At 41.1% G+C, this 25,737-nt stretch overlaps 1 protein-coding gene across 3 annotated transcripts in view; it reads left to right on the top strand.

Moving 5' to 3' along the window:
- The window catches only part of PDE7B (phosphodiesterase 7B), a 161,652-nt gene that overhangs the window by 81,305 nt on the left and 54,610 nt on the right, over positions 1-25,737 (top strand). Inside the window, exon 1 of one of the 3 annotated variants that reach the window (XM_028723497.2) lies at positions 15,342-16,166. The exons of the other annotated variants lie outside the window; for them this stretch is intronic. Coding sequence (XP_028579330.2) covers positions 15,929-16,166 — 238 coding nt within the window. The 5' untranslated portion in view covers positions 15,342-15,928. Of the gene's footprint in view, positions 1-15,341; positions 16,167-25,737 lie in introns of those variants that run through there. 3 annotated transcript variants of the gene reach the window in all.

Below are 25,737 nucleotides of genomic sequence, written 5' to 3'. Positions count from 1 at the left end.
CTGGTGCCACATCCAGCAATTGTCTAATTCTGAGTGTACAGTGGTACCTCTTGATTCTATAAGCAGGATTGGAATTTTATTTGCGGACCACTCAGCCCACTGCTTAACTCTCAATGCTGAAGTTGATGGAGGTGGTCTTGGAGATAGTCTTGGTGTCACAAATCTGATTGCCCTGGAAAATGCAGCACTCCTCCTCACTTGGTTCATTTAAGCAGCACCTCAAAAAGGCTTGGGGTGGGAGTGTTTTTTTCTGGCATTGTTTCTGGGCTCTGGTGTGATTTAGTTATAAAATATCAATTTAATGTTTATAGTTTTTTTTTCCTGGCATTGATGATGTCAACCTTTGACATGTTTGTCAACTTCTCTGAGCGCCATATTTAGAGCAGAAGTTGTAGGGTGTAAGTGAACTACTAATAAACAGTAGAGGGACAGCAATTGATGGCGGAGGAACTGCATGATTGCTGCAGGTAGGCTTGAAAGTGTGGAACTAACAAAATGGAACCCAAGGTTTTAATTTAACTGTGATTGGGTACCCCCCCCTGTATTATTCTTCAAGCTAATAAAGGTAAAGGTAAAGGTACCCCTGCCCGTACGGGCCAGTCTTGCCAGACTCTAGGGTTGTGCGCCCATCTCACTCAAGAGGCCGGGGGCCAGCGCTGTCCGGAGACACTTCCGGTTCACGTGGCCAGCGTGACATTGCTGCTCTGGCAAGCCAGAGCCGCACACGGAACGCCGTTTACCTTCCCGCCAGTAAGTGGTCCCTATTTATCTACTTGCACCCGGGGGTGCTTTCAAACTGCTAGATTGGCAGGCGCTGGGACCGAACAACGGGAGCGCACCCCGCCACAGGGATTCGAACCGCCAACCTTTCGATCGGCAAGCCCTAGGCGCTGAGGCTTTTACCCACAGCGCCACCCGCGTCCCTCTTCAAGCTAATATACCTGTTTTTAACCCTGACAAATAATAATGATGACAACAACAACTGATTTATTACCTGTCCTTCATCAGCAGGTAGCAGGGTGGGTTACAACAATTTAAATTTCAGTGTTAAAACAGACTTAAAACAAGTTACTGTCAGAGTAACATGGTAACCCAAGTTTCAGTTTTTGTCGATTTAAAAAAAATAACCCTGCCTGTGCAGTGTATTCCACTATCCCCATATTGCTGTAGCTATTAAAGTGCTCTGCACATCTTGACTTAGAAGTACCATTTGCTGTTTGGCCTTGAAAAGCAAAATCTCTTGGCTAATCTTAATCTTCTCATCCTCCACAGTCTTATCCCTCTTATAATCTAGAAAACAGCAACAAAGCTTTTGCCTTTCATTAATAATAATATTAGTAATAATCTTATATCAAGCTCTTTTCCCCCATCTACTTTTCTGTAAATGTGAGTATATGCAGTGTCCCCTTTGTACGCAGCATGAATTGTATTTCTGAGTACGTTCTGGTTGTCTGAAAGTTGGTTGGTAGGCTAGGTAGCCATAGCAACAGGTTTGTCAAATTCTGAAGCTGTTGCTTCTGCTTCTGTTAACTTGCTCTTCTATCACACAGCCATAGCTGCTAGCCTGACTTCTTCTTTTAGGCAGAGATTCCTCTCTTTCTGGGCTCCCTACTTCCCTTCTGCCAACTTCACACTGCAGATTTTAGTTATCCCGTCCTCTAGTTTGTGAAATAAGCTTCCTTGTTCCAGATCTCAAATTATTTCCCCCTTTCACTCTGAAGATGAAGACTTCTTCTCATGCATGGTGTTTGCTTGTTTACTTGTCATCACTCACCTTTGTCAAGCTTTTGGTTTCTTCTCTCATCTCTAACACAGAATCTACAGTAACTGCTCCTGCTCATCTTCTCCCGTTTGTGTTGACATACCAAATCATTGCATGCTACTTCCTTTATGCCTGAAGAAGCCTGCCCTTCCAGACTGTTTCTCTGGATGAAAACAGATCACAGTATCTGTAAGAAGTGCAGCTTAGTCTGGTAAGCAACTTGTAAAGTAGAACTGAGATCTGCTCTTGTTTGTAAGACCCAGAAATAAAACAGTAACGTCACATTTTACAATCCCTAGAGTTTCTAAAGGGCTCTTCACTCAGGATGAAAAATCAGAATGGCTCTGACCGTATTAATAGAATGTTATAAATCATCAGCATTGAATGTAAGGCTAATTGCCAATGTTGAAAGCCAGGCAGATTTATATGTCAAAATACATTTGTGTTCAAAATTCTGCTCCGAACTAAAGAAACGAAAAACAGGGCTCTTGTGTGTTGTCAATTGGCACAAATACCTGTTATTTTCATCACCTACCATTCGTCTTTTTACTACTAGCAAACTCATCCAAGTGTAAATCCTTATGCAACCGAAAAGGCAACACACACAAATGGAACATCTTCAGCAGGCTTGGGAACCTCAAGGTTTGCAGAAGGACAGAAATCTTTAGAATGAGAAGTCTAAGGGTGGCTGTGAGGAGGAGGCTCAGAATACCCCAATGAGGACTGAGCATCCTCAGTAAGTACAGAATGCTGGCTTGGTGTGTGTGTGTGTGTGTGTGTGTGTGTGTGTGTGTGTGTGTGTGTCCCCCAGGGGTGGAGTAGAATATTTTTGAGCTGGGCAAGCAGAGAGGGATTCCTGTTATTTGCAGTCAATGCATCAATCAAAAATATTCTGAATGAATGTGCCAAGAGGTGCATGAGATTCCAGGGGCCTTGGCCCTAAACCAGGGTTTTTGTTTCCTTTGGAAAATTAAGGCACAAGTGCTTTTATGAAATATGGTTTATTTACACATATTTGCAACTTGAACCTTTCAGTGGAGAGGGTGCAGATTGTTATACCTCAAGAGTGTCTCTTGTCGCTTCTCCCATAACAGTGGCGAATCTTAGTCTCAAATTTCAGTGGTGCCCTGTGTGGAGACAAAATTCAGCGCACACACCTTCTTGTGCTCGATTCTAAATCATAGTTGCGATTCTGAATAGGCCCTGGACCTAGTTGAGACCAATCTAACCACCTTGCAACTTGGGACCTCCAAAGTGTTGTCATTTGTGGACCTTAAGGTCCTCCGTGGGGCATACCATTGCCCTGTGTCACCCTGGTAACCTCTGCTTCAAAAGCCTCTTGCAAAAGGCACTTTTAATTTTGGTGACATCACGCCCCCTGCAACCCTGGCAACTCTCATTTCACAGCTTCAAGGGTCTTCCTATGAAGGGCTAATGACTGGTCATCAGTACCATTGTTTCTTCAATGACTCCCCCCCCCCCCCCAGCGAGGCATCACCAGGCTGGCCTCATGAGGAAGTTAGTTTGCTAAATTCAGGACTCTCTGAGCCCCTTTGCAGGCATTGCTTCATTATGGATAAGCCAGCCTTGGTCCCAGTTGTTGAGCTTACTACAGCTCCCCTTTGTTCTGGACCCACCAGATCCCTCACTTGCCCCTATCCTCTGCTGCAGTTGCTTGGTCTTCCTTCTAATGCTCCCTTACAGCTTGGGCTCACCATCCTTCACCTCCTGCTCTTTCTGCTCATCAGAACCATGCAAGTCCAGATAGTGCCAGGAAGGGAACATTTCACTAGACTACTACCACAGAAAAAGGGCTGCCCCTTGTTTAGCGTTGCTTAGTGGCGACTGGCAACGCTGCCCTTGCATAATCTGAGAGAGATTAATTTTGCTTTAGAAATACTTAAGGAGATACGTATTGGATAAACGAATTGGGATCTGAGGGAACGCTGTGCAGAAGCTTTTCCCCACAGATGCTGTGTTGAAACTGTAAGACTGTTGCTATTTCCTGAATTGATGCCAATTAATTACAGTTGTTAAGTATTGAGTAAGCCAGATGTCCTGTGTTATGTCAGATAATCTAGCCTGGCTGTCTCCAGTGCCTGCGTGGATAACCTGACCACAATATGACTATATGGGGGAGGACATGAGTCTTCTTATGCTCCACAGTGAAGCAGATTCTTCTCCCATAACCCAGCCCCCACCCCTGCCCAGCATTTCACAGATGATCACAGGGACACATACATTTGTAACACCCCTGTTCTCAGACCAACAATTAGTGGCCAAACTGAATTTAAGCACACACATGCATGCACCCCACTAATTGCACATTGCTCTTCTCTGCTCAATGTATGCTGAGCATTTGTTCTGTTCATCCTGGCTGTCTTACATGCGGAAACTTTCAAAGTTAACCTCTTAAACCAGGGGTCAGCAAACTTTTTCAGCAGGGGGCTGGTCCACTGTCCCTCAGACCTTGTGGGGGGCCAGACTATATTTTGAAGGGGGAAAAATGAATGAATGCCTATGCCCCACAAATAACCCAGAGATGCATTTTAAATAAAAGCACACATTCTACTCATGTAAAAACACGCTGATTCCCGGACCATCCACGGGCCGGATTTAGAAGGCGATTGGGCCGGATCTGGCCCCTGGGCCTTAGTTTGCCTACCCATGTCTTAAACTCTAACATGTGAAGTGGTGGGATTTGCACATAACATGGTGCCTAGCGTTTCTGAGTACGTGTATCCACTAAACATTGCATCCTGTCCTTCCAAAGAGTTGTTCTTAGATCCCTGGGGATGGAACTAAAAATGGCCACTTATACTAACAAGTGAGGGTATATATTCCATGGCTTCGATCCAGAGAAGTGCCAACGGAAGGGGAGTAGTAGTAGCAGGGTTGTTGCTGCGACACAGGAGTATGACAAAATTGGCATGTGTTAATTTTTTTATATAGATGCCTCTTGTGGGTGGATTGAAGATGGCTGATGGCTGGGGTCTCACCAGCACTTTTCAATCTGCCTAGCATCCCTAAATAAAAGTAAATTTAAAAGTAAATAAAATCAATAGTTTTTAAAGGGGGAGGAGTGGGAGTTCTGGGGCTTGGTACAAAACACCTGGCCCTCCTATACCACCCCCTAACAATGCCCATGAGTAGAACACCTTTTTGCAATTCATTAAAGGTGTCTCCATCTGATTTTTGGCAATGCCCCCACATCACAGCCCATCCCTGTTTAGGAAAGCCCACCTGCCTTCAGAAGCTTTGAGAGTGGGGAGCTGCCAAAAGAGAAGGTGGTGGCAAAATCTCCTTCTACCAATCTTCTTGTAGTGCTTCTGCTAACACCTTTTTACAGGTCACACGATACAGCTTTTTTCTATGAGTTATATAAGTTTTCTGATTTGTTTCGTTTTTCTACCAATAGTTATGCTACTACTGATTTTAGTATTTTCATTGTTCATGTTATTGTATTTAATTGTTTATTGTTTTAAGATAGCTAACCTTTGTTCCATAATGAAGAAATATTTAATAAACACTAATTTTAAAAAGCAGATAAATATTAACAAAAGAATGTTAGGAGTGTTCCCTGGAGTCTCCCCAAAGGCAAAACTGGGACAGGGATTTTTCTGACAGGAAGCAATTGGCTTACTGGGAATCCCTCATGCCACGGATTTAAATCGCAAATGATTATTTGATTGTGCTTTTTGTCTTGTGGCAAATTATCGGATTCCTCAGTGGAAAGGAGGCAAGGCTACAAAGTGACATAAATTGTACTTTGTTGTTTGCATTATGTGTTTGTTTTTAAAGAGACGGTAATGAAAACCATGAAAAAACTAAACAGACATGAATAATGCCTCCAAAGCTTATGAAGTGTTGTTGTTTGTGTCCCAGAAGCAGATAGTTTAGCACTGGACTGCTTCTTCAACTAAATTGTTAGAATCTGCTATTTCACTTCTTAAAAAAAAAAAAAGACTCCCATGGCACAAGCATGGGCTTGTGCTACTGAAATTATAGGAATAGGTTCAGCTCAGCAACATCTTCGGTTGGATCCAGACCTGCTTTTCTGGTCACAGAAGCAAGTCTGATCCAGGAGGACCTCTTGCTCCATGCACAAGATGTCCCCACTGGTGCAAGTGAGGCAGATGAGGCAATAATTGCTGATTTTCCCTTTCCTCGAAGCCCCGCCACCACCTCCAGAGGGTTCCAGAAGTTCTCCCAGCCCCACAGAGCACATTTTCAGGAGCACCAAGGAACTGTAAGGGTGAATTGAGGAGATTGTTTTCTCCACTACCCTATCAGCTGTGGAAGAGTCCAGATGAATAGGCAAGGGAGGCAGCCAGGGAGGGAAGAGGATACTAGTTGCACTACTGCCACAAATAAGAGGATTGGGGCGGAGGGTCCAGTAGTTTGGCAGGGAAAATTGACAGCAGCAGGACCGCACTGAGAGCCTCTTAAGTTCAGGAGCAGCCCTGTGGCTATTACATTATCTCTCATACTAGAAGCATCATGCTTCTGAAAACCAGTCTCTTGGGGTGTGTGAGCAAGAGAGTACAGTCGTATTCATGCCCTGCTTGTGGGCTTCCCGCAGGCATCTGCTTGGACACTATGGGAACAGAATTATGGATTGGATAGGCCTTCAGACAGACTTATGAATTCTTCAGATGGTCCAGTTCCATATGTATAGCACCATAAGGTCCCACCCAAAAGGATTGTAGCAGGACCCAGTAGTTATGTGATGTTATGTGGATAAAGAAAAATTGTTACGTGGATAAATAAAGACGAGAAGCCTATGGGCCCACAATACTTCTGTTATGTAGGCTATTTACTGTTGTGGCAGATTTTCTTCAGTGGACTCTTTAGGGAATTGCACATGTCATCTGCTTTAGTATTTAGGAGCCAGAAGAATTAAAACCCATGTGATTCTAATTATTAACATATTTCCATTTTTTTAATGACAGAAGGAATTGCAGCAGCATAAATCTGGTTGTCTAATTTCATTTGCTGTCATCTGTAAGAAAACAAACTATATGCCTTTGAAGTCTATCTAATATGTGTTATGGAAAGAAATGTCACCATAATTAATTTCAAAAGACTTTGGGCAGAAAGCGTCATTGTTGGACTTTTATTTCAGTCTACTTTCCCTGTACTGTGATGGGATCTACGTTCTGTCAAAGAGCAGCCATTTCAGTACTTCTGCTGTTTCAAAATGTACACTGTTAAAATGAAACAAGAAGTTTACTGTAATTAATGTAGCAATGCAAGGCACTAAGGGCAGGTTATTGCTAGGCAAGAGGTTTTTGAAGTTGTTGAAACAAAATCACCATAAAATGATTTCCCTCATCATTTCCCCAAGATTTGGGATGAGCCATACGCCACACAAATTACGTGGCAGCAAAGGAGGAGAAATGCTACTGATACACCACTAAAATAGCCACCCTTTCTACCTACCCAGCCTGGGAGAAGAGCAGAACACACAATAGAATTCCATAGAATACAATTTTTAATACTGTGAATCAGTGTTAAACTTCTTAACTCTAGCCTCCCAATAACTTTGATGACAATCTTTCCCACTCCTTTCAAGTGTCTTCTCCACCTGTCACTTCCTGCCCATCCTTCTAACCTTCTGGGCAGAGTACCAGGTTCTAAGAAGGATAGAGCAGCAGATGCTCCCGTTATTCTGCATGGACCACCTGAATGAAACTCATGGGCCACAGTTTGGAAAATCCTGCTTTAAACTGCTCTGTTTTAAAGGAACTGGGAAACGGCAGCCAAAATGTTTCCATCGTTTTTAGTAAAAGCATGCAAAGGCTTATTTTAGAAGTACTGTATGGCTGGAGGAAGCCAGACTGTTGTAAAGATAATGGTACTGGAATGTTAAGAATCTGCTGGAAAATGAAGAGTCATGACTGACTTCCTATTTGTAAAAACAGATAGATGGCAATATCATTCACGTTCTGCTTGGCAGCTGATAGCATTGCACTGTGTGCCATTCTTGGGCTCCTCGCAGCGTATGACTTAAAACTGTGAGCCTTCCAGTAACAATATGATATCAAACTGAGCCATAAACCTGCCATGCCCAAGAAAACTGAAGTCAATAGGACATCATCAGCTTACATCCAATAGCCTAGTATAGTAGTATATATTGTGATGCTTATAAAGCCCAGGGGCGTGGTAATTATCAGTAAACAAGGGTAACACAAAAATAATATTCTTGTGAAAATTTGATACCAGTGCATTTTATGCAGTGTGTTATTACGATTGGATGTTATTAGACCCTCCTGTCCGGTGCTCTGATGGATTAGAAAGTGACTAGTGAATGCTTTCCTTGGCCAGGGCATCTAATATCTTTATCCTACAAGTAAACAGCTGCAATAGAGCATGGTGTGGTTTCTTCAGTACAGGAGATTATTTTGCCATTCTATGCTTGTTCAGTGAGACAAGTCCAACCCATCATGATGCCTGTCAGTTGCAATTCATGGTGAAAGTGTTGCTTATTAAGTAAAGTAGTGAAACAGCAGCACTTCAAGAACTGCAATATGTTCAGCACCCTGATCATACTACTAAATCATTCCTTATCGCTTATTAGGAATGTGAACCCAAACCCAAGTCCAGCCACTGCTTCACCATTTGCCAACTCACTGTTCCATCTGTCATCTTATGATAATAAATTGTGTACTGTGTCATGTGCTGCTGCTCTTTGGGGTCTATAAACACACAGCTGGTGTAGCACTGGGAATATGATGAGCTTCTGAGCATCAAAATTTGCCACAATGGTATCAAAGTGAAGTAACACACATTACCATCCAAAGAAGTTCCCCCAAATGACCACTGTGTCCAGAGTCTATAATTGCCTAACTGAACCTTGATTAAAACCCAATCACCCCAACCCTAAGAAACCTGTTTTACCAGATGGAAAAGTGAGATAGTGCACATGCTACAAAAACAATCCATCTTTCATTTTTCTCAAACTTTAAATGGCAAAACTAAAAACCCTGCTGTAAAGTAGAATAAATTAAAGAGATTAAGTCCTAGATCAAATAGTTATAACATGTTTTGTGATAGGATAAATGAAGCTCTATTAATTTTGAGCTTTTTCCAGAGAACATAGTGTCCTTGCTTCAAAATCCTGGCCTTTGCTTACAGTTGACTGGCAGCTTAATACTGTTTTCTTAAACTAGTCATTGGGCATTTCAATACTCTTCAACAATCCCACACTTTTCAATAGTTGTATTCCAGAAAAAAAGGGTACTCCATTTATTTTTACAGAGGGTACTGCACAGTTCCTACACTAATACTTTTGTATAAAAGTGCATACATTTCCAAAGTATTAGTTGTTATTATGTAATAAACGGAGGACTAAGCCCATGCCATGTGAAGCACCTCTACAGCACCTGTGACTCAGCTGGGAGAAGAAAATGTGCTTAGCCCAAAGGAAAAGAATCATTTAAGTCCTACATATTACATTATCTTAGTCTATGAACTTGCCTATGGTTGAAAGAGCCCGAAACAAGGCAAGAAGCAGCTGCCAATGTTATCTTGCCTGATATAAAGCCTGTAAAAAATGTAAACAGAAGCAGAATGTGTGTGCTCTTACCTGCTCTAAAAAAACCCCCACACGGTAGTATCTGAGGAAGGTAGAGTAAGAGGCTTTCAAGTGGCAGTTGTTTACAAATGGCCAAAGTCCCTGGTTTACTGCCTCATGTTATTGACATCCTGCAATTTGAAGCTTTGTTGTACAGTATGAATTCAACCCTAAACTGAAGTTGTGAAGAGAGAGAGAGACGCCATAGTCATGTTGTGACTGATCACTAGGGATTTATTCCCACCAGGAAGGAGCAATCCTGAGAAGAACTGGGAAGGGGTGAGCAGCAGGTTCTCCACCAAATCTGACTTATGCAGCAGAGGGGCATGTATTAGATTTCTCTCTGGGGAATAGATAAGCCCAGGATGCAGCAGATAAATGACCCTACTTCACTCTTGCCTGGTAATGGCCTGCTTCAGGTCTTGTGCCAGCTATTGCTACAGTAATAGCTTCTTCTGCACTTTTCATGGCTGCTGCAGCAGCTTTTAGGCTCCATATCACAAATAGAAGCCAAGAGGTGGCAAAATTCACTCAATCATAACCTGCTCCCGCAGCATGGCTTTGGGGTTAGGTTTGCAGCCTTAGTATACTTTCTTCTCTTGTCTCCCGTGCAGATTTTCAGCCTTGGTATACTTCTGGGTCTACTCTCCAGCCACAGGCTGTCGCTCTCAGCCACCCTGCCTGAGGAGCAAACTACACATTACACCACGCACTGCGTGCAACAAAACATGAACAGAAGAGGATACATTGCTTTAACTATCTGATAATTTCTAGCAGCTCATATTTATGAAGGAAAGGTCCATCCATGACAATTAGCTGTACTTGGCTGTAGTAGCTGTAATTGAGGGGAGGGGTATGTTCAGATACAGCTCTGTTGGGGGCTCACAGGCACTGCAGTGTTCTCAGACACCCCCTTTGTCCCTACAAATATTTCTATTTTATTTTTAATTGGGCATCTTTTGATTTGTTTGCTTTTTGTCTGTGTTTTAGGATATGTTTAAGTACTTTGCTTAGTCATCTTCTTCTTTTTCTTTGCTAGGGTATCTGTGCATACCCTCCAACATTTCCGATGAAAATAGGGACATCCCATAATAATAATTATACTATTTATACCCCATTCATCTAACTGGGTTGCCCCAGCCACTCTGGGCAGCTTCCAATATATATATATATAAACAAAATAAAACATTAAACATTAAGAAAACTTCCCTATGCAATGGCTGCCTTCAGATGGCTCAGGGGTCAAATGACTCCATATCCTCCAACATTTTCCCAGTGATGTGCCCCCCATTTCTCCAGATGTGCCCCCAGACCCTAAAAGGTTGGGGACCCCTTTATAAGGGGTTGCTGTCATTAACTAGACTTGACTTGGAGCTGAGCACTGTTGGAAACAAAAGTGAGGACTAGCTGGACCTCTCTGTGTGACCCAGCAATGAAATTCTTGTGTTCTAAATATATTCCGACTGGAGAAAGCAGTAAGTTTATTCTGCATATTTAGGGATTTCATGTCCACAAATATTTAAAAACTTCATCTGTATATGTTTTTATCTTCAACAGAGTTTTTCATTGCCTCATTTCTGTTTTCAAAATCCAAAAGCACAATGAAGATATCATATCATGGGGACATCTTATCTCATTTCCAAGCAAATACCTCATTTGCTTTCCTCTGACTATTACAATGTTCATGCCCCATTTACTCCTGCTGCAAAGTGCTTTCTAGGAAAAAATGCTAAACCAGGGTTCACACCATGTGCCAAAATGCCAGAGGCAAAGTGCTCGTCATCTTATATGAAACAAGTAAGAGTTCGTGTTTTGGTTTGCAGTCAATCACTTTATATGCTGCTACTATGGCACAGAAGAAGACAAAAATTGTATCTAAAAGGCATATTCAGCCCATCCATCTTTCTTCAAGATTACTCAGGCCTATGATTATAGGTTTTTTTTAGCAATAACCACACATAACTCTAGAAAATAATAAGCAATTGTAGGTGGTTTTATTATACTTTTATGTTTCTTCTCTCTCTAATCTATCCATCTGAGCACTAGGTCCTCGTGCATGTACTGACCATTTTGCAATGAGACCCAGGGGATTCCCATTCCCAGTGTTGGGGTTACAGAAAGAATGAATATGTAACAGTGGGCTCATTTGTTTAGGTATCAGTGGGTAAACTCTGATGGAACCTTTGGCAAAACCTCTGACTGAGGTATCATTTAAGTTGTTGACATGGCAGAACAGGAGGTTATCACTGAAGAATAGTGTCTGGACAGTGGAATGAAAATGACTGGAGTGGAAGGACAAAGGATTTTTAACAACTTTTGTGGGTCCTGACTAATTTGTTGTGGGAGAGCTGTTGGGAGGCAGGAGGCCAAGGCAGTTGAGAGCCAAAAAGACAGTTTGGTGCCAACTTAAAGCCTTCCTTTCCTTTCAAAGGGAAATGGATGAGGGAGACAGAAACTAAAATGAACACAAGTACACTAGGTTATTGATGGCTTTCTAGTAGACTACAACAGATTGGCAAGATACACAGCAGATATTTATTTTATCATCAGACACATGGTAGATTATAAGCAAGTTCACAAATATCTGGAAATCCTTAAAATTTAGCTATTTCAAAATGTGATGTGAATAATAATTGCTCATTCTTTGATACTAGATGTGAAATACTTGCATAGTTCACCTCAGAGCACAGTTATTTGTTAGGAATAAAATGGTGGTTGTGTTGTTCAGATGACCCTGATAATTTAACAATCATAGAAGCATCTTCTCATTAATTCCAGGATCTTCTTAGCATAGTTTCTAGTGGCTTGAGTGGCAAATTCAGCAGAGCTTCTTCTCAAAGTGTCCAATATTCATACAGAGAGTCTGGATATTTCAAGCTTCCCCCTGTCCCTGGTTTAAAAAAAATATTGTTATCAGTGGCTAAGTGGTGTAAAAAGATGTGACTTCCCATGATTATGCTAAAGTAGGGGTTATTTTTCCTCCTATTTGTATTTAAAAGTGAGCTGCTCATATTCCTGGTTTCTCACAGAAGCCACTCATATCTTCCTGTTCACAGACAACATTCAAAAAAGTGCTTCCATTCATGGAGATCTGGTGATGTGTTAGGCAATAGCCACATAGCTGACTTTACTGCTGTTTGGTGGGGTCTTTTCACATGACAGTTTCAGTCAAAGATCTCTGCTCAGCCTTCCAGCCGTGGACCATGCAACACACTCACATTATGCACTGAAATCATCACAGATCAGCTTTTGGCCAGCTCCAATCATATGTAGAGTATATGAGAGATTTCCATCATCTTCACATACCTCATGGTGATGTAGTCTGCAACATGCTTGAATCAGCAGCATTGGGTGGACCCAGCAAGCAGGGTCTCACCAGGGAAGAAGTCAGCAACAGTAGGCATTGGGAAGGGGGCAGGAACAGTGCTGCTGCTGCTGCTGCTCACTGGGATAAGGCTGTGGCAGAGTAAGGTGACAGTTACGTTGGGAGAGTTCACAGTTTATTCATACCTGCACACCTGTGGAGCTACTGCTGACAACCCAAAGCTGCTTCAACCTCACCCCCATCCCCACAGGGGGGCACCATTGTTACTTTGCCGTCTCGCCCATACATGACTGCTTGGCGAAGTGAGGGACGTCTGGGCATGCCAGGTGGTTTATTTCAGTGCACCACGGCAAGTAAAATTGTTACAGGTCTATCAGGGCTAACCTGACAAGGGGGAGGGGGGTCAGAAACAGACAGAGTTGTTAATACTGACACACACACACACACACACACACACACACACACACACACACACCACAGCTGGAATTCTATCTGTCTGGGACATTACAGGCTTACAGCCATGTTTTTTTATGAATGGATCAGTGCATCTGGAATCCTACAGAATGTCATTGTTTTCTTTCTTCTTAACCCCTTTGTTCTAAGGGTCAGGATATCCTGGTGCTAACCACTACTGGAAAATAATATAATTGCAACAACAATGGTATAATACTTAAGAAGAACTTTGCTCTTGGTGCAACTGTGACATTGAAGTGCTTACTATAACGACAGCAGAGTTGAGAAATAATTTTTGTAGCACAGCAGATTAGAGAACATTTGAGAAACTCTTTAATAATACAGCCGTCCTCTGTTTGAGGTGGAAACACTTTAAGGTAAACATGGCAAAGGATTTTAGGACAGTGGAAGTATCATGCTGCTGCTTCTGATGATTTTGGCACCAGCAGGATAACCTTGTATGTTCCGTTTTTTAAAACCTAAGGATGTTAAAATTCACCCTGCTCTGTTTCTTCTTCTTCTGAGAATGAAAATCCTGTTTATCTGCAAGTAGATTTTCCTTTCTAGAAAAGGACAATATGCTTAATTTTAGGCTGGAACGAAAACAAAAATTAAGCTGAAATTAAATTTTGCTTGTTGTAAAACTGTGCAGAAAAGGCAGAAGTACTTGAAATTTAAAGGGAAAAAAGAATAGCTCCTCCCCCCAGAATGCTGAAAGTGGTTTCTGCAATCATATAACTTTAGCCTCTAGTAAACAGGTTTTATGTGTTTTTGTAGGTAAACCTAGAAAAGCATGCAAAACAAAATCAGAGATGACAGTGAGAAAAAGAAATATGTGTGTGCCCTTTGAAGGCAATACCTCTCTCAAACTGATTTCAGTGTTCTTAAAAATCATCTTCCATGTCTTGTCTAACTTTTCTTGTGGAGAAGTTCAAATAATTGTCTCCTTAGCCATCATGCAAACATATTAACTACTTAAACACTGCAACCCCATATGTGTTTAATCTGATCTAAGTCCTACTGGCTTCAGTGGGGCTTACAACCTAGTAATTGTTCTGTATTGCAGCTCTACCAACACATCTGTATCCCACCCTTCCTCCAAGGAACTCAGGGGAGCGTACATGGGTTTGTCTTACTTTATTCTCACAATCAACCATATGAAGGAACAGAAGTGAAGAGATACTTCGCTGCCTAAAGTCAATCAATGTACTTCATAACAAGCATTGATTTAAACTTGGGTCTCCCCCATGCAAATCTCAACCCACTATATCATGCTCTCTGTGTTCTCTGTTGGAGATTTAAAAAATCCCTTCTGACTTGGCATGTAATGTTAAATTTTTGGTGATTTATTTTGTTTTTTCCTGCTTCGGTAGCTTAGAACAGCTGCTATTCTTAAAGAAGCAAGTACATTTTAAAGAGAGAGAGCAGAAATGAAGTATTTAGGAATTAGAAGGCACTTTGTACACCAAAACATACTTACTAGTACACATCAGTACAAACATTAGTCACTCTGTTTGTTGAAAACACTTGAAATGAAGGGCCCTCTGTTTCTGTGGATGGCACAAGGGCCTGAAGAGCAGTGAGAAGGACATCTTTGGTGTTGTCTTCAAAGGTGAATAATGAGGAACTATTGAATTCTTTGTATAATCTATTAGCCCACACCAACAGATGTCCTCATATGAACTTGCTGCTTCAGTCAGGGCAAACTGTACAGTGAGGGAGCTAAAGATTTGGGGGGGGGGGCAGCTCTAGATGGAAATGAGTTTAATTTCAACAGCTTGATTTTTCACCTGACAGTCTACCAAGACCACCATCTTCTGCTCTTTTAATAATTATTTTTCTTTTTAAAAAACAAAATTTCAAATTCAGAACAAACCCAGAGCTGTTCTGTTAGGTATTACGCCATCCCTGGATCTTACTGCTTTCCTGATTCATCTCATTCACAGTTCATTTTGGAATGTGAATCAGTGTTATTTCCTGTCCATCTGAAGGGCGGCTGAGGTTACAAAGTGCCTTGATTAATAGTCTGCTCCTCGGATTTGCTGAGATTGAAAACCAAACAACTGGGAAGAGGAAAGGGGGGGGTTGGGAAGCTTACGCTAATTGGATTATTTTGCAGATAAATTCAAATACAGCCTTCTTAATATCGACACCAGAAGGTAGTCATTAGCAGAACAGGGGAAATGGCCCTAAGGGCAAGTCCAGCCAGAGTGAGGTAAATTTCAGATGGCTTTGCTAGGCTAGTCAGGCTTTCTCTGTCTGTCTCTGTCCCTCAGTACAGAACATAGCTTGACAAAGTTCTTGTGTTTGAAGCCAGATGCAGTTCACATTATAGTGCCTAATTATTGCAGAACTGGTAAATAATTTTCCCCCCTGTGGGTGTATTTGCCAGTACCTTTGTTTGCATGTGGCTTATAGTCAGAGCTCTCAGAGGGTAAAACTGGGAGGGGGGAAGGGAAAAGAAATATCTCCTCGGTTGTATTCTCCTTTATAGTTCCAGCAGTAAACTGGGATTAATCAAGTGCAGTTAGCTCAAAACTTGAGAGAGGAGGAGGGAAAGGGCGAGGACAATATTTGCATGTATCGGAGAAGGAACAGTTCCAGAACACTCCCGACTGGGGAGCTTTGAAAGGTACATTTCTCCAGGGAGTTCTGGCCATTTCAGCTTCAGGAGTTACAAGGCTGCTGCCAGCATAAGAGGAGCCTTCTCTGTACACTGGGTCAGTGATGTGCAGCTTGTTTTGTTTTTTATATTTTCTCCTGGAGCCAAAGGAGTTTTCCTCTCCAGTAGCTGCAGCCTTGTGTTTTGAGGATGCCTTTGGTGAATAGGTTTTTCAACGTGTCGGACATGGGTAGGCGGTGGGGGACTGAAGGAGATCTGATGCCCTTGTCCACGGGCAGCCTGCCCTTTCGTCAGCAGGGGATCCTAGGTTGGGAGTTGCCTGAGATGTTCAGAATGGTAAAGCTCATTTGGAAATCAAAAAGTGAGCTTCGGGGGACAAAGCAGAGAAGCGTTCTGGACAGCAGCGATGGTCCAAATATTTTGCCAGGTAAACTGAAAATGTTATACAGTTCTTTTGTTGCACAGGGACGTTTCTGATAGACTTGGAAAAGTCAAAGCTGACAAATGGCATTTTACATAATGTGTTGCTTTTACCAATGAATTATGTATATGTAGTAGATGAGCTTAATGTTGCTTATGTGAGAATACACTTAAGAAAAATTGTATTATTATTATTATTATTATTATTATTATTATTATTATTATTATGGTATTTAAGGTGCAGTTCTATACTTAGCTGGGGATAGACCCCATTGAACTCACTGGGACTTGCTTCTGGGAATAGTCATCTAGGAGCAACAAGATTGTGATTTAGTGCTAACTTGTTAATTTACTTAAATAATTTGGAGCAGTATGCTGGAGACTTACTCCCTAAATGCAATCATCCATGAAAAAACCTAACAGTTCTGCATGTATCATCATTAATGAATATGCTAAAAAAAAGTTTCCTAAGTTTGGGGACCGTATAGATACAGTCTTGGTGGGTTTGAAAGCCAGCTTTGAAAGCTTGTTAGCTCCTCCAGCCCAAGTTCAAAAGGGAATGAGTGAGGGAAATAATAAATTTTAAATAAACAAACAAAAGTTTCAAAACCCACTAATTTTAACACAGTGCATATATTTATGAATGTGCTAAAGTGTTTTTCCAATGAAATCAGGGGCTGTTTAAAGTGCTTAACTTTGCCTGAATTCTACCCGAATTATCTTTATGACTTGTTTATAAATGTTTTTGCTCTCCTGAACCTAAGAGTGGGGTAAAAGTTGAAACTGAACTTTGAAGTGGAATCAAAGTTACTTTTTGAAAGTAGTCGAAACAAAATAAAAAAATTCCTTCCAGTAGCACCAACTAAACTTGCTGTTGGTACGAGCTTTCGTGTGCATGCACACTTCTTCAGATACTTCTTTTGAAAGTAGTTTGTGAACTTTTGAAGATGCCACCTTTAGTGCCTAGCTAGTAAAGTCTTGCAAATATTTTAAATGTGTTTTCCCTCTTGCATGTTTTCAGCCAAATCTGATTGATGATATTTGACTTCTTTAAAAATGTTACTTTAGGAGGCCATTTAGTATATTTATAAATGGTGATTCAACTAAGTCAACAAAAAAATACATCTATGTTATTTAGACAAAATATTCCATTGGCAATTACTGTGATCCTAATTTACTCTGCATCTTCATATAGTATGAAAATGTCAGTATAGGTCCATTTCTTTTAGCAATACATGTTGGTAAGATCAAGAAGATACTTTTATTATAATCAGTCATTTTCAGACATTTGTTCTGTGTCTGTCTTCAAAATAGGGCAGTAATATTCTTTGGGTTAGAGTTCTTGTCTTGATTATTTGTATCAAAGCTGATTACACTTGACTGAGTTTTGATTGAACTTTTCAGTTGTTAATGTTTATGTATAAGGGAGGAATGGGGGACAAATTCAGTTTATTTCACAGCTTAATGTGAACATACCTAATTCACATTTCCTGAAACAATATGGGCATCGAAAAATAGCTATCCTTTGAAATTCCCACTTCTCTGAATTTTGGAAAACAATACTCCACAAAAAATTCTGAACGAAAAGGTGTTTATTAGGGGAAAGTGTGCATAGACATGTACATAGTAGTGAAAATAAAATGCATAAATGCATTATATTGGGGAAAGTGCTTATAAAAAGTGTATACTAGGAGAAATTAGCACTAATATGCTGCCTAATTTTCATGATGATCTTTTTTTTAAAAAAGAAATTGCAAACTGATATTGAAGTGTGGCAAACCTAAGACTGGAAAGCTAAGAAAGAAAAATGAGCAGATTGGTCTATATTCGTAGAATACGGATTATCTGCCTGAACTTTTATGCACATTAGGTTTCCTTGCACAGTGGGTATCTGGCACTTAAAAACACTCTGTACTGACCATTTGATGTACTAACTTGCACTTATGATAATGCAATAAAAAAAACCTATTCATCAATGTGAATATCTCAAAGTGCAGTATAGGAAAAAGGTAACGGTAAAGGTACCCCTGCCCGTACGGGCCAGTCTTGACAGACTCTAGGGTTGTGCGCCCATCTCACTCAAGAGGCCGGGGGCCAGCGCTGTCCGCAGACACTTCCGGGTCACGTGGCCAGCGTGACATCGCTGCTCTGGCGAGCCAGAGCTGCACACGGAAACACTGTTTACCTTCCCGCTAGTAAGCGGTCCCTATTTATCTACTTGCACCCAGGGGTGCTTTCGAACTGCTAGGTTGGCAGGCGCTGGGACCGAACAACGGGAGCGCACCCCGCCACGGGGATTCGAACCGCCGACCTTTCGATCGGCAAGCCCTAGGCGCTGAGGCTTTTACCCACAGTGCCACCCGCGTCCCATCGCAGTATAGGAAAGGCCACCATAAAAAAATGGGCAGGTGGAAGGAAGGGAAAAGTACAACAGTGATTCTTCTGTTAACTTTCTACTTGCTGTATTGACTTCGTCAATGTTCAAATTTTAAAGCCATAGAAAAGAATTGTGGTCCTGTACATCTTCCTAGAGAAAGCCCTGTGCATATCTTTATAAATCGGGGCCACTATCTCATCTTGGATTTTTATATATTTATATATATATATATAATTTATTACTTATACCCCGCCCATCTGGCTGGGTTTCCCCAGCCATTCTGGGCGGCTTCCAACAGGAGATTAAAAATATATTAAAACAGCAGTCATTAAAAAAAACAAAAAACTTTCCTAAACTAATACAAGTTTTGAAAAGTTTGTGGAAACCCAGAGGAGCTTCTTCCCTTTCTTTCTTTAGCATGCTTACTGTACAAGCAGCAAGTACAAAGTGTACAGAAAAGGGCTGCAATAAGCTAGCAGCCAACATCATGTTATAGCATACAGATGCCATACTGGTCACGGAATACTTTTGATCCAGAAAGGAAGATTAGGACTGTATGTGGTGAAGGTATACCAGGAGCACACAGTAACCCCATGGTAGGAACCCACAGGCTATCATTCAAAGAGGATTGAGGTCAACATGAACACTTTTCTACACTTCTGATTGAATCATAAAGACAAAGTGTATCTTTGGAGGGTACAGGCTGAGTTAGGGAGTATATGTATTGTTTTTGGCAGGATAACTTCTGGTCCACATGATATTGTGGTGACTGTGGAGGGAATGATTGGCTAGGTGGCTGTAGCCAAGCAGCTGCGTTTCAGCATTAGTAATCAACACGGGGGGATTAAATATTGGGCTTTTATATTTTTTAATAAAGCAGGGATGGTAAAAGGAGGAAATCATGTCGGCCTCCAGAGAAAAAGCACTACATACTTTATTTTGCAGGCTGGGAACAACTTATATTGAAACAACACTAAATTAGAAGTCTTTCCAAAGAGGTTATTTTGGGTAAAGGAAAGAGACCAGGCTATGCATGATTTCTAAAGCATTTTGGCTGGAAAGGGAATAGGGCAAATTGAAAGGGATTTTGAAGTTTTGTGGGGCAATTAGCAGTTCAATATTCAGAGGAATGGACCATGGCCAGAGGGGCATGAGGTAATGCTGTACCGGCCACATGTTGTGGGCAAGGGAGGCTGGAAAATACTGGAAAAGCTACTAAGACAGGAAAAACAATATTGCCATCTACTTGCTATAGCTAGAGAAAAGCTCCCCCTGTGAATTCAGTAGAACATGGTTGTCTCCAGGGCTCCTAATGGCTCTCGTATGTCTGCCAGGAATGTGTATCTGTGTATATAAAAACTGCAGTTAGTGTATTCTGTGGAAACACAAATGTGTATAGAGTGTACATATGTTTCAGTAAATGTCAGAAAACGGACCAGTGGGAAAAGATTTCTAAAATGTGACATTAATCAGGAGTTTCCAAGGGCAACCAAGTGCCTCTGGTTAATGGCCAAATACCATCCTTGTTTCAGTCACTTACTGGGAAAAGATTGCATTCACCATGCCTAGTCTGTGAATGTAGAAAACTAGCATCATAGCAGACACATTTCCAACATTTAACTGGTATATCTCAAGAACCATCAAATCCCTTCAACAAATTATTCAATGATTAATTGGTATAGTTTATGAACTGCTTTCATCTTCATTATTTACTGATTACTGTTGGGCAGGCTGAGAAATATCCAGACCTGTGAAGACATTGATTGTTTTTGAGGTGTTTTCTTATTTAAGAAAAGCATTAGAAGTGGTTTCGGTGACTCCTGCCCATAATGACTTGGATTTAGGTGGTTTACATATGCACAGTTACATGCCTGAAAGTTACACTGAAATTGTTGGCAGTTTCTTCCAAACAATATGCTTTAGATCAGGATATTAATCCATGTCATCTTGGAGCAGCACCCAATTGCTGCAATAAATATCTGTACAGATGAAACTATGCCAATGGTTGCCTTTACTCCCCCAGCTAGACTGGAGTCAGGTACTAGCATCACCACAACACACTTGTTTGTACTGTGCTAGTACGGGGCCTTTTTCTCTCACTATTTCTATATTCGCCTCTAAGCACAAGTATTTTATGGCATCTCATGATATAGATATACGTACAACCATTTTAGGATATGTTGATTAGTACTTGCAGCAGTCATTTGGTACACACACACAAAATCCAGTTTCACACTAGAGTGATCAAACCCACAGTGGGCTGTTTAGAGTTATGCAGTAATACATTTTGGTTGGTTGCGTAAAAGCATGCAGCATGCTAAGAAATGCAGTGTGCAGGGCTGTTTCTCAGTACCATGGAAACAACTTTTTCTATCTGTGACTGAGGCACTATAGAACATTATGTTTGATTCTGAAATGAGTAACTGTAAAATGGAGGACCGTGATCATTATTCCTCTGATGGAGTATAAGCATCATGACCAGCATTACTCCTCACTGTTTCTCCAGAATGGAAAGGGGAAGAAAGAGGGCTATGGGGTTCCAAAACAGTTGCATGACAGGATATCCACAGGAGGTAAACCTAACCCTGCTGTCAGCTAACACTTCATGTACGTCACTTATTAGGGTGTGGAATCACAAACTAAGAGCATAAGAACAGTTCTCTGGCACATCAAAGAAAACTACCTCACATTACAAAATACAACATGGATGAACTCTTCACTGGTTGTTTAAAGCAGAATTTCACTGGGCTGGACCCAATATAACAGAGCAGGATTTTGTTCTTAAACACAACAGGAATTACTCGTTGTTTAGTTAAATATGGTAGGTTTATTCTACTGTACAGCAATTGTCAGTGTGACTTCTCTGCCTTCATGAAAACCATACATCTCCCTCTGTTTCCTTCCTTCATATTAAAATGCTTGGCAGATCTCTGCATCCACAACAGGAGGGACACGCAGTCACTTCAAATGCTTTTATGTATAATGAGGGTGTATAAGTGTGTACTTACTTCTCAGATGCCTTCAGGAAGTGAAACATCTCAATAGCCTCTCCCTTTTCCTGTAGATCTTTTAACAACTCCAGTACACAAATGTTTCCCAACAAATACGTGAACACAAAGAACTGAGGCTTTCTATCAGATGACTGAGTGAAATTGTTTAGGAAATTAAAACAAAGAAGTTGATTGGTTAAGCTGGTTGGAATAAACATCAGTCAAACTTTAGGATGCCTGTATTTTTCTAAACCAACCAACCAACCAACCAAACAAACAAACAAACAAACACCCTCTTTATTGCATATTCTCCTACACACACACACACACACACACACACACACACACACACACAAGAAGTTCTTTTTTTAAAAAAACCTGTTGCTTCCCCATCCCTAGCCTCTATGCTTGGCTGGAGTCGAGGATATTGCAACACTATCAGAAAATGATTGAAAAGCTAATTCACATCTTATCCTGTCTTACCTGGAAGCAACCCAGCAGTGCCTCTCCATTGCATGTCTCCACACCATGTGCCACCATGTGGTTTGGTGAATTGATGTAATAGGTTGTTTCTGTATATTGCACACACACATCTTCCATGGAACTGCTGCCGTGAGGGCAACTTCTAAAATACCTCACCCTATGTTTTCATGAACCACTAGAATAGAGGAGGCTCAAAGCTTTGGAGTAGCTACCCAAACACTCATTTGCTTGTCTGCACTATTTGCTTTTGCTTCATGGGAGTCACTGTCAAGAGGTTACTTGCCAGTTTTTCATAGGTACTCCAGCAGGGCCTAGAGAATGTTGTCTAACTGATGGCTATGAAGATATGCCCATCTGACAGAGCTGGTTTTATTTCCATTGTTTCCAATGTCCACATACTTGAGGACTGGTACTGGTATCTGAAGAAGTGTGCATGCACACGAAAGCTCATACCAAGAACTAACTTAGTTGGTCTTTAAGGTGCTACTGGAAGGAATTTTTTTTGTTTTGACTATGGCAGACCAACACGGCTACCTATCTGTAACACATACTTGAGTGATAGCCATCTAATTGGGTTGTGCGTATTAAATTTTAGTGCAATAACAAGTACTGTCTATATAGTAATTATGATCCTGATTGACAGCCTGATTATTTGTTTTCACCTGATTATTTGTTTTCTTGATATTGTCATATAGGGACAAAAATATGTTATCAGAATCTGGTTTAATTAGATTGCCTTGCATCTACAGCTGGAAAATGCTATTAAGTTCAGATTTTATCATTGAGTACTAAATATACTCACAACTAAAATTCAGTTTTGTATTCTTACCTAAATTCTGTCTTTGATTTAATGGTATAATGAATGTCTTTATTTTTCTGACCAATGAGTGCATTATTTTTAGGCACATACTTTCTGCATGACAAAGTAGGGTAAAGGCTTACTTAACAGAGTTTTGTAATTATATGCTGCAAGTTAGATAACAAAAGTGCAAAACACTCATTGCTAATTACAGTAAATGTTCGTGCTTCTTGACCAAGTTGGCCACACAGACCTCACAAGCCTTTCACTAATATTTCTGTAGGCACTGTGTACCCAGAAATGTGCATAGGTCTGGCTTTGCAGTGGAGGACTGAGAAACTTTATGGTTTGGGAAGGTCAAATTACTGTAGCATTTGGGGGGGGGGATACATACTCTATATTTAGATGGCCTCACATGCACATATGAAAAAGCACACTGTTTATGTACAACATCATGAACAGCATTAGTCATAAAAAAATCAATTGGTAGAAATCTAAGATTAAAAATGCAGATTCTACCCATAACTCAAACTTTGTGAATCATTAAAATTTGTGTTTGTCTCTGCATGTCTAACAGAAACCAGTCACAATTGGACAGCTAAAGTATACTGCCCAAGTGCTGACTGAACTGAGTAATCCAAGAGCATGCCAAATATTTTATTTATTGAACATTTATCTTTAAAATTATCAGTCTAAATGCCGGCTAGATTAGCCTTCAAGTCTTGCAGTAGAACATCTACCACATCCTGATCCAATACATACAATAGGCTCCCACACTCTTCTTTTTCCAAAAACAACTTGTTGTGACAGGCTTTCCCTGCTGGATGAATGGGTCTCTGCCATGGGTGTCTATTTTGTACTGTTTTGGGGGTAAATAAGTGTGTGTATGTGTGTGTTGTTGTTTGCATATCACCTTGAGATACTTGGGTAGAAGGTGATTAATAAAATAATAAAAACAACAGTAACAACAATAACAACTATTATTATTATTATTATTATTATTATTATTATTATTATTATTAAAATCAGTTGGGAATGCCTACAAATACTATTAGAAAAATAAAGGTTATTTTATATAGTTTGATGCTATGTAAAGGTAAAGGTACCCCTGCCCGTACGGGCCAGTCTTGACAGACTCTGGGGTTGTGCGCCCATCTCACTCTATAGGCCGGGAGCCAGCGCTGTCCGCAGACACTTCCGGGTCACGTGGCCAGCGTGACAAGCTGCATCTGGCGAGCCAGCGCAGCACACGGAACGCTGTTTACCTTCCCGCTGGTAAGCGGTCCCTATTTATCTACTTGCACCCGGAGGTGCTTTCGAACTGCTAGGTTGGCAGGCGCTGGGACCGAACGGCGGGAGTGCACCCCGCCGCAGGGATTCGAACTGCCAACCATGCGATCGGCAAGTCCTAGGTGCTGAGGTTTTACCCACAGCGCCACCCGCGTCCCCGCATTGATGCTATGTAGTACTTCATAATTCAGTAACTGGGCAGTTCTGTAAACCAAAGAGGAAGGAACATTCTGATGACACTTGTGGGCAGCATATTAGGAGGAGTCTTGGCTAATATGTTTTCCATTTTCCTTCCTTAACCAGAGAAGTTCACCAAAGATGCCTTTTATAGAGTCAGTGACTTATGACATCATTATCATATTTGTTTTTGTTTACAAAACCAGAAGCTGGTTCAATCCATTTAGACTCATGGTGCTGCCTAGTTCACATGAGGTTTCATTTAGCTTTCGTTTCGGTTTCTTTGTGGAGAAGAAATTGAAGTTAACCTTGGAAATAATTCAACAAGTGTGGCGGGGGACGGGGGACGGGGGGGAATCAGTTGAGAGCATGAGATGATACACATCTGAACAGTTCTGTGGTTTACACAAGGGGATGGTAGCTTGCACATTCTCTGAGAGGTTCAGCAAATGAAAGCTCCCCAGACCACTTGAAAGGAACAATAAATAAACTCTGGCCTGTTTTATGAAGCTCTATGGAGTGAATTCTGTTGATGTGTCACAGGTAACAATCTTCCATATGGATCTAAGGTGGCCTGTTGCTGCTGTCTTGTTGTGTAGTTCATTCACATTCCAGAGCTTTAGCAAGAAGCAAAACAGGAGACAGGCACTCACTCACTCATGGCTCCCAAGGCTTCAGTACTACAATTATGCAGAATTAATCAGATTTGTGAATGTGGAATCAGAAGGCACATTCTTGTTTTCCTTGCAGCTGTGGGCCTCCCTTCTCTCTCTAGACAACATTGCCAACTTTAGGCAGCAAAGATTTGAGCTGGAGTGGCATCTTTCCAGAACTAACAGGAACTTGAAATAAAGCCCATAACAAAATCCACATTATTTAGGATCACAGTGGTGGCTTCCCTCACTGCAATGTATAATTCCAGAGTGGGGGGTGGGGGACATGGTTAAAAACTAGACATGTAGATTGCTGTTGCAACAAAACTGTATATATTAGAGAGCACTTTGTATAAGTGAAGGATGTGTTTAAATATAGACCAGAATAAATCCAAAATACTTGACTTCTATGAAAAGTGAATATCTCACTTACTCTGGTTTAATTGTACCTTTGGCCTTCTGTTGTCAGTTTAGAAGGTGTGGTAAATACATTTATTGAGATCTGTTTTAACCTCAGTTCTTACACCCATGTAAATTAATATTCAAATATTTAAAATTGGAATGAGAGGAAGGCATAAAAGGCATAGCAATGACTTCCACTTACACAGTGGGACTACCCCACCTCCCCCGATCATCCAGAGCAGATTTGGGGATGGTTGCAGGGGAAGAAGAGGGAGACAAGTTCCATTGTGGAAGCAGAAGTCATTCTGCTCACACATTTACTTAGTTGAATGCCATCCAGTGTCATCTGCACTACAAATAAAGAGTTGAATTCAGGTGGGCAGAGCAGAGAAATAAACCGTGGGAGT

The sequence above is a fragment of the Podarcis muralis genome, chromosome 3 (assembly GCF_964188315.1).
Source record: "Podarcis muralis chromosome 3, rPodMur119.hap1.1, whole genome shotgun sequence".
NCBI classification, from domain to species: Eukaryota; Metazoa; Chordata; class Lepidosauria; order Squamata; family Lacertidae; genus Podarcis; species Podarcis muralis.
The sequence above is the reverse complement of the archived record's forward strand: the minus strand, read 5'-3'. Positions and strand labels throughout refer to the sequence as shown.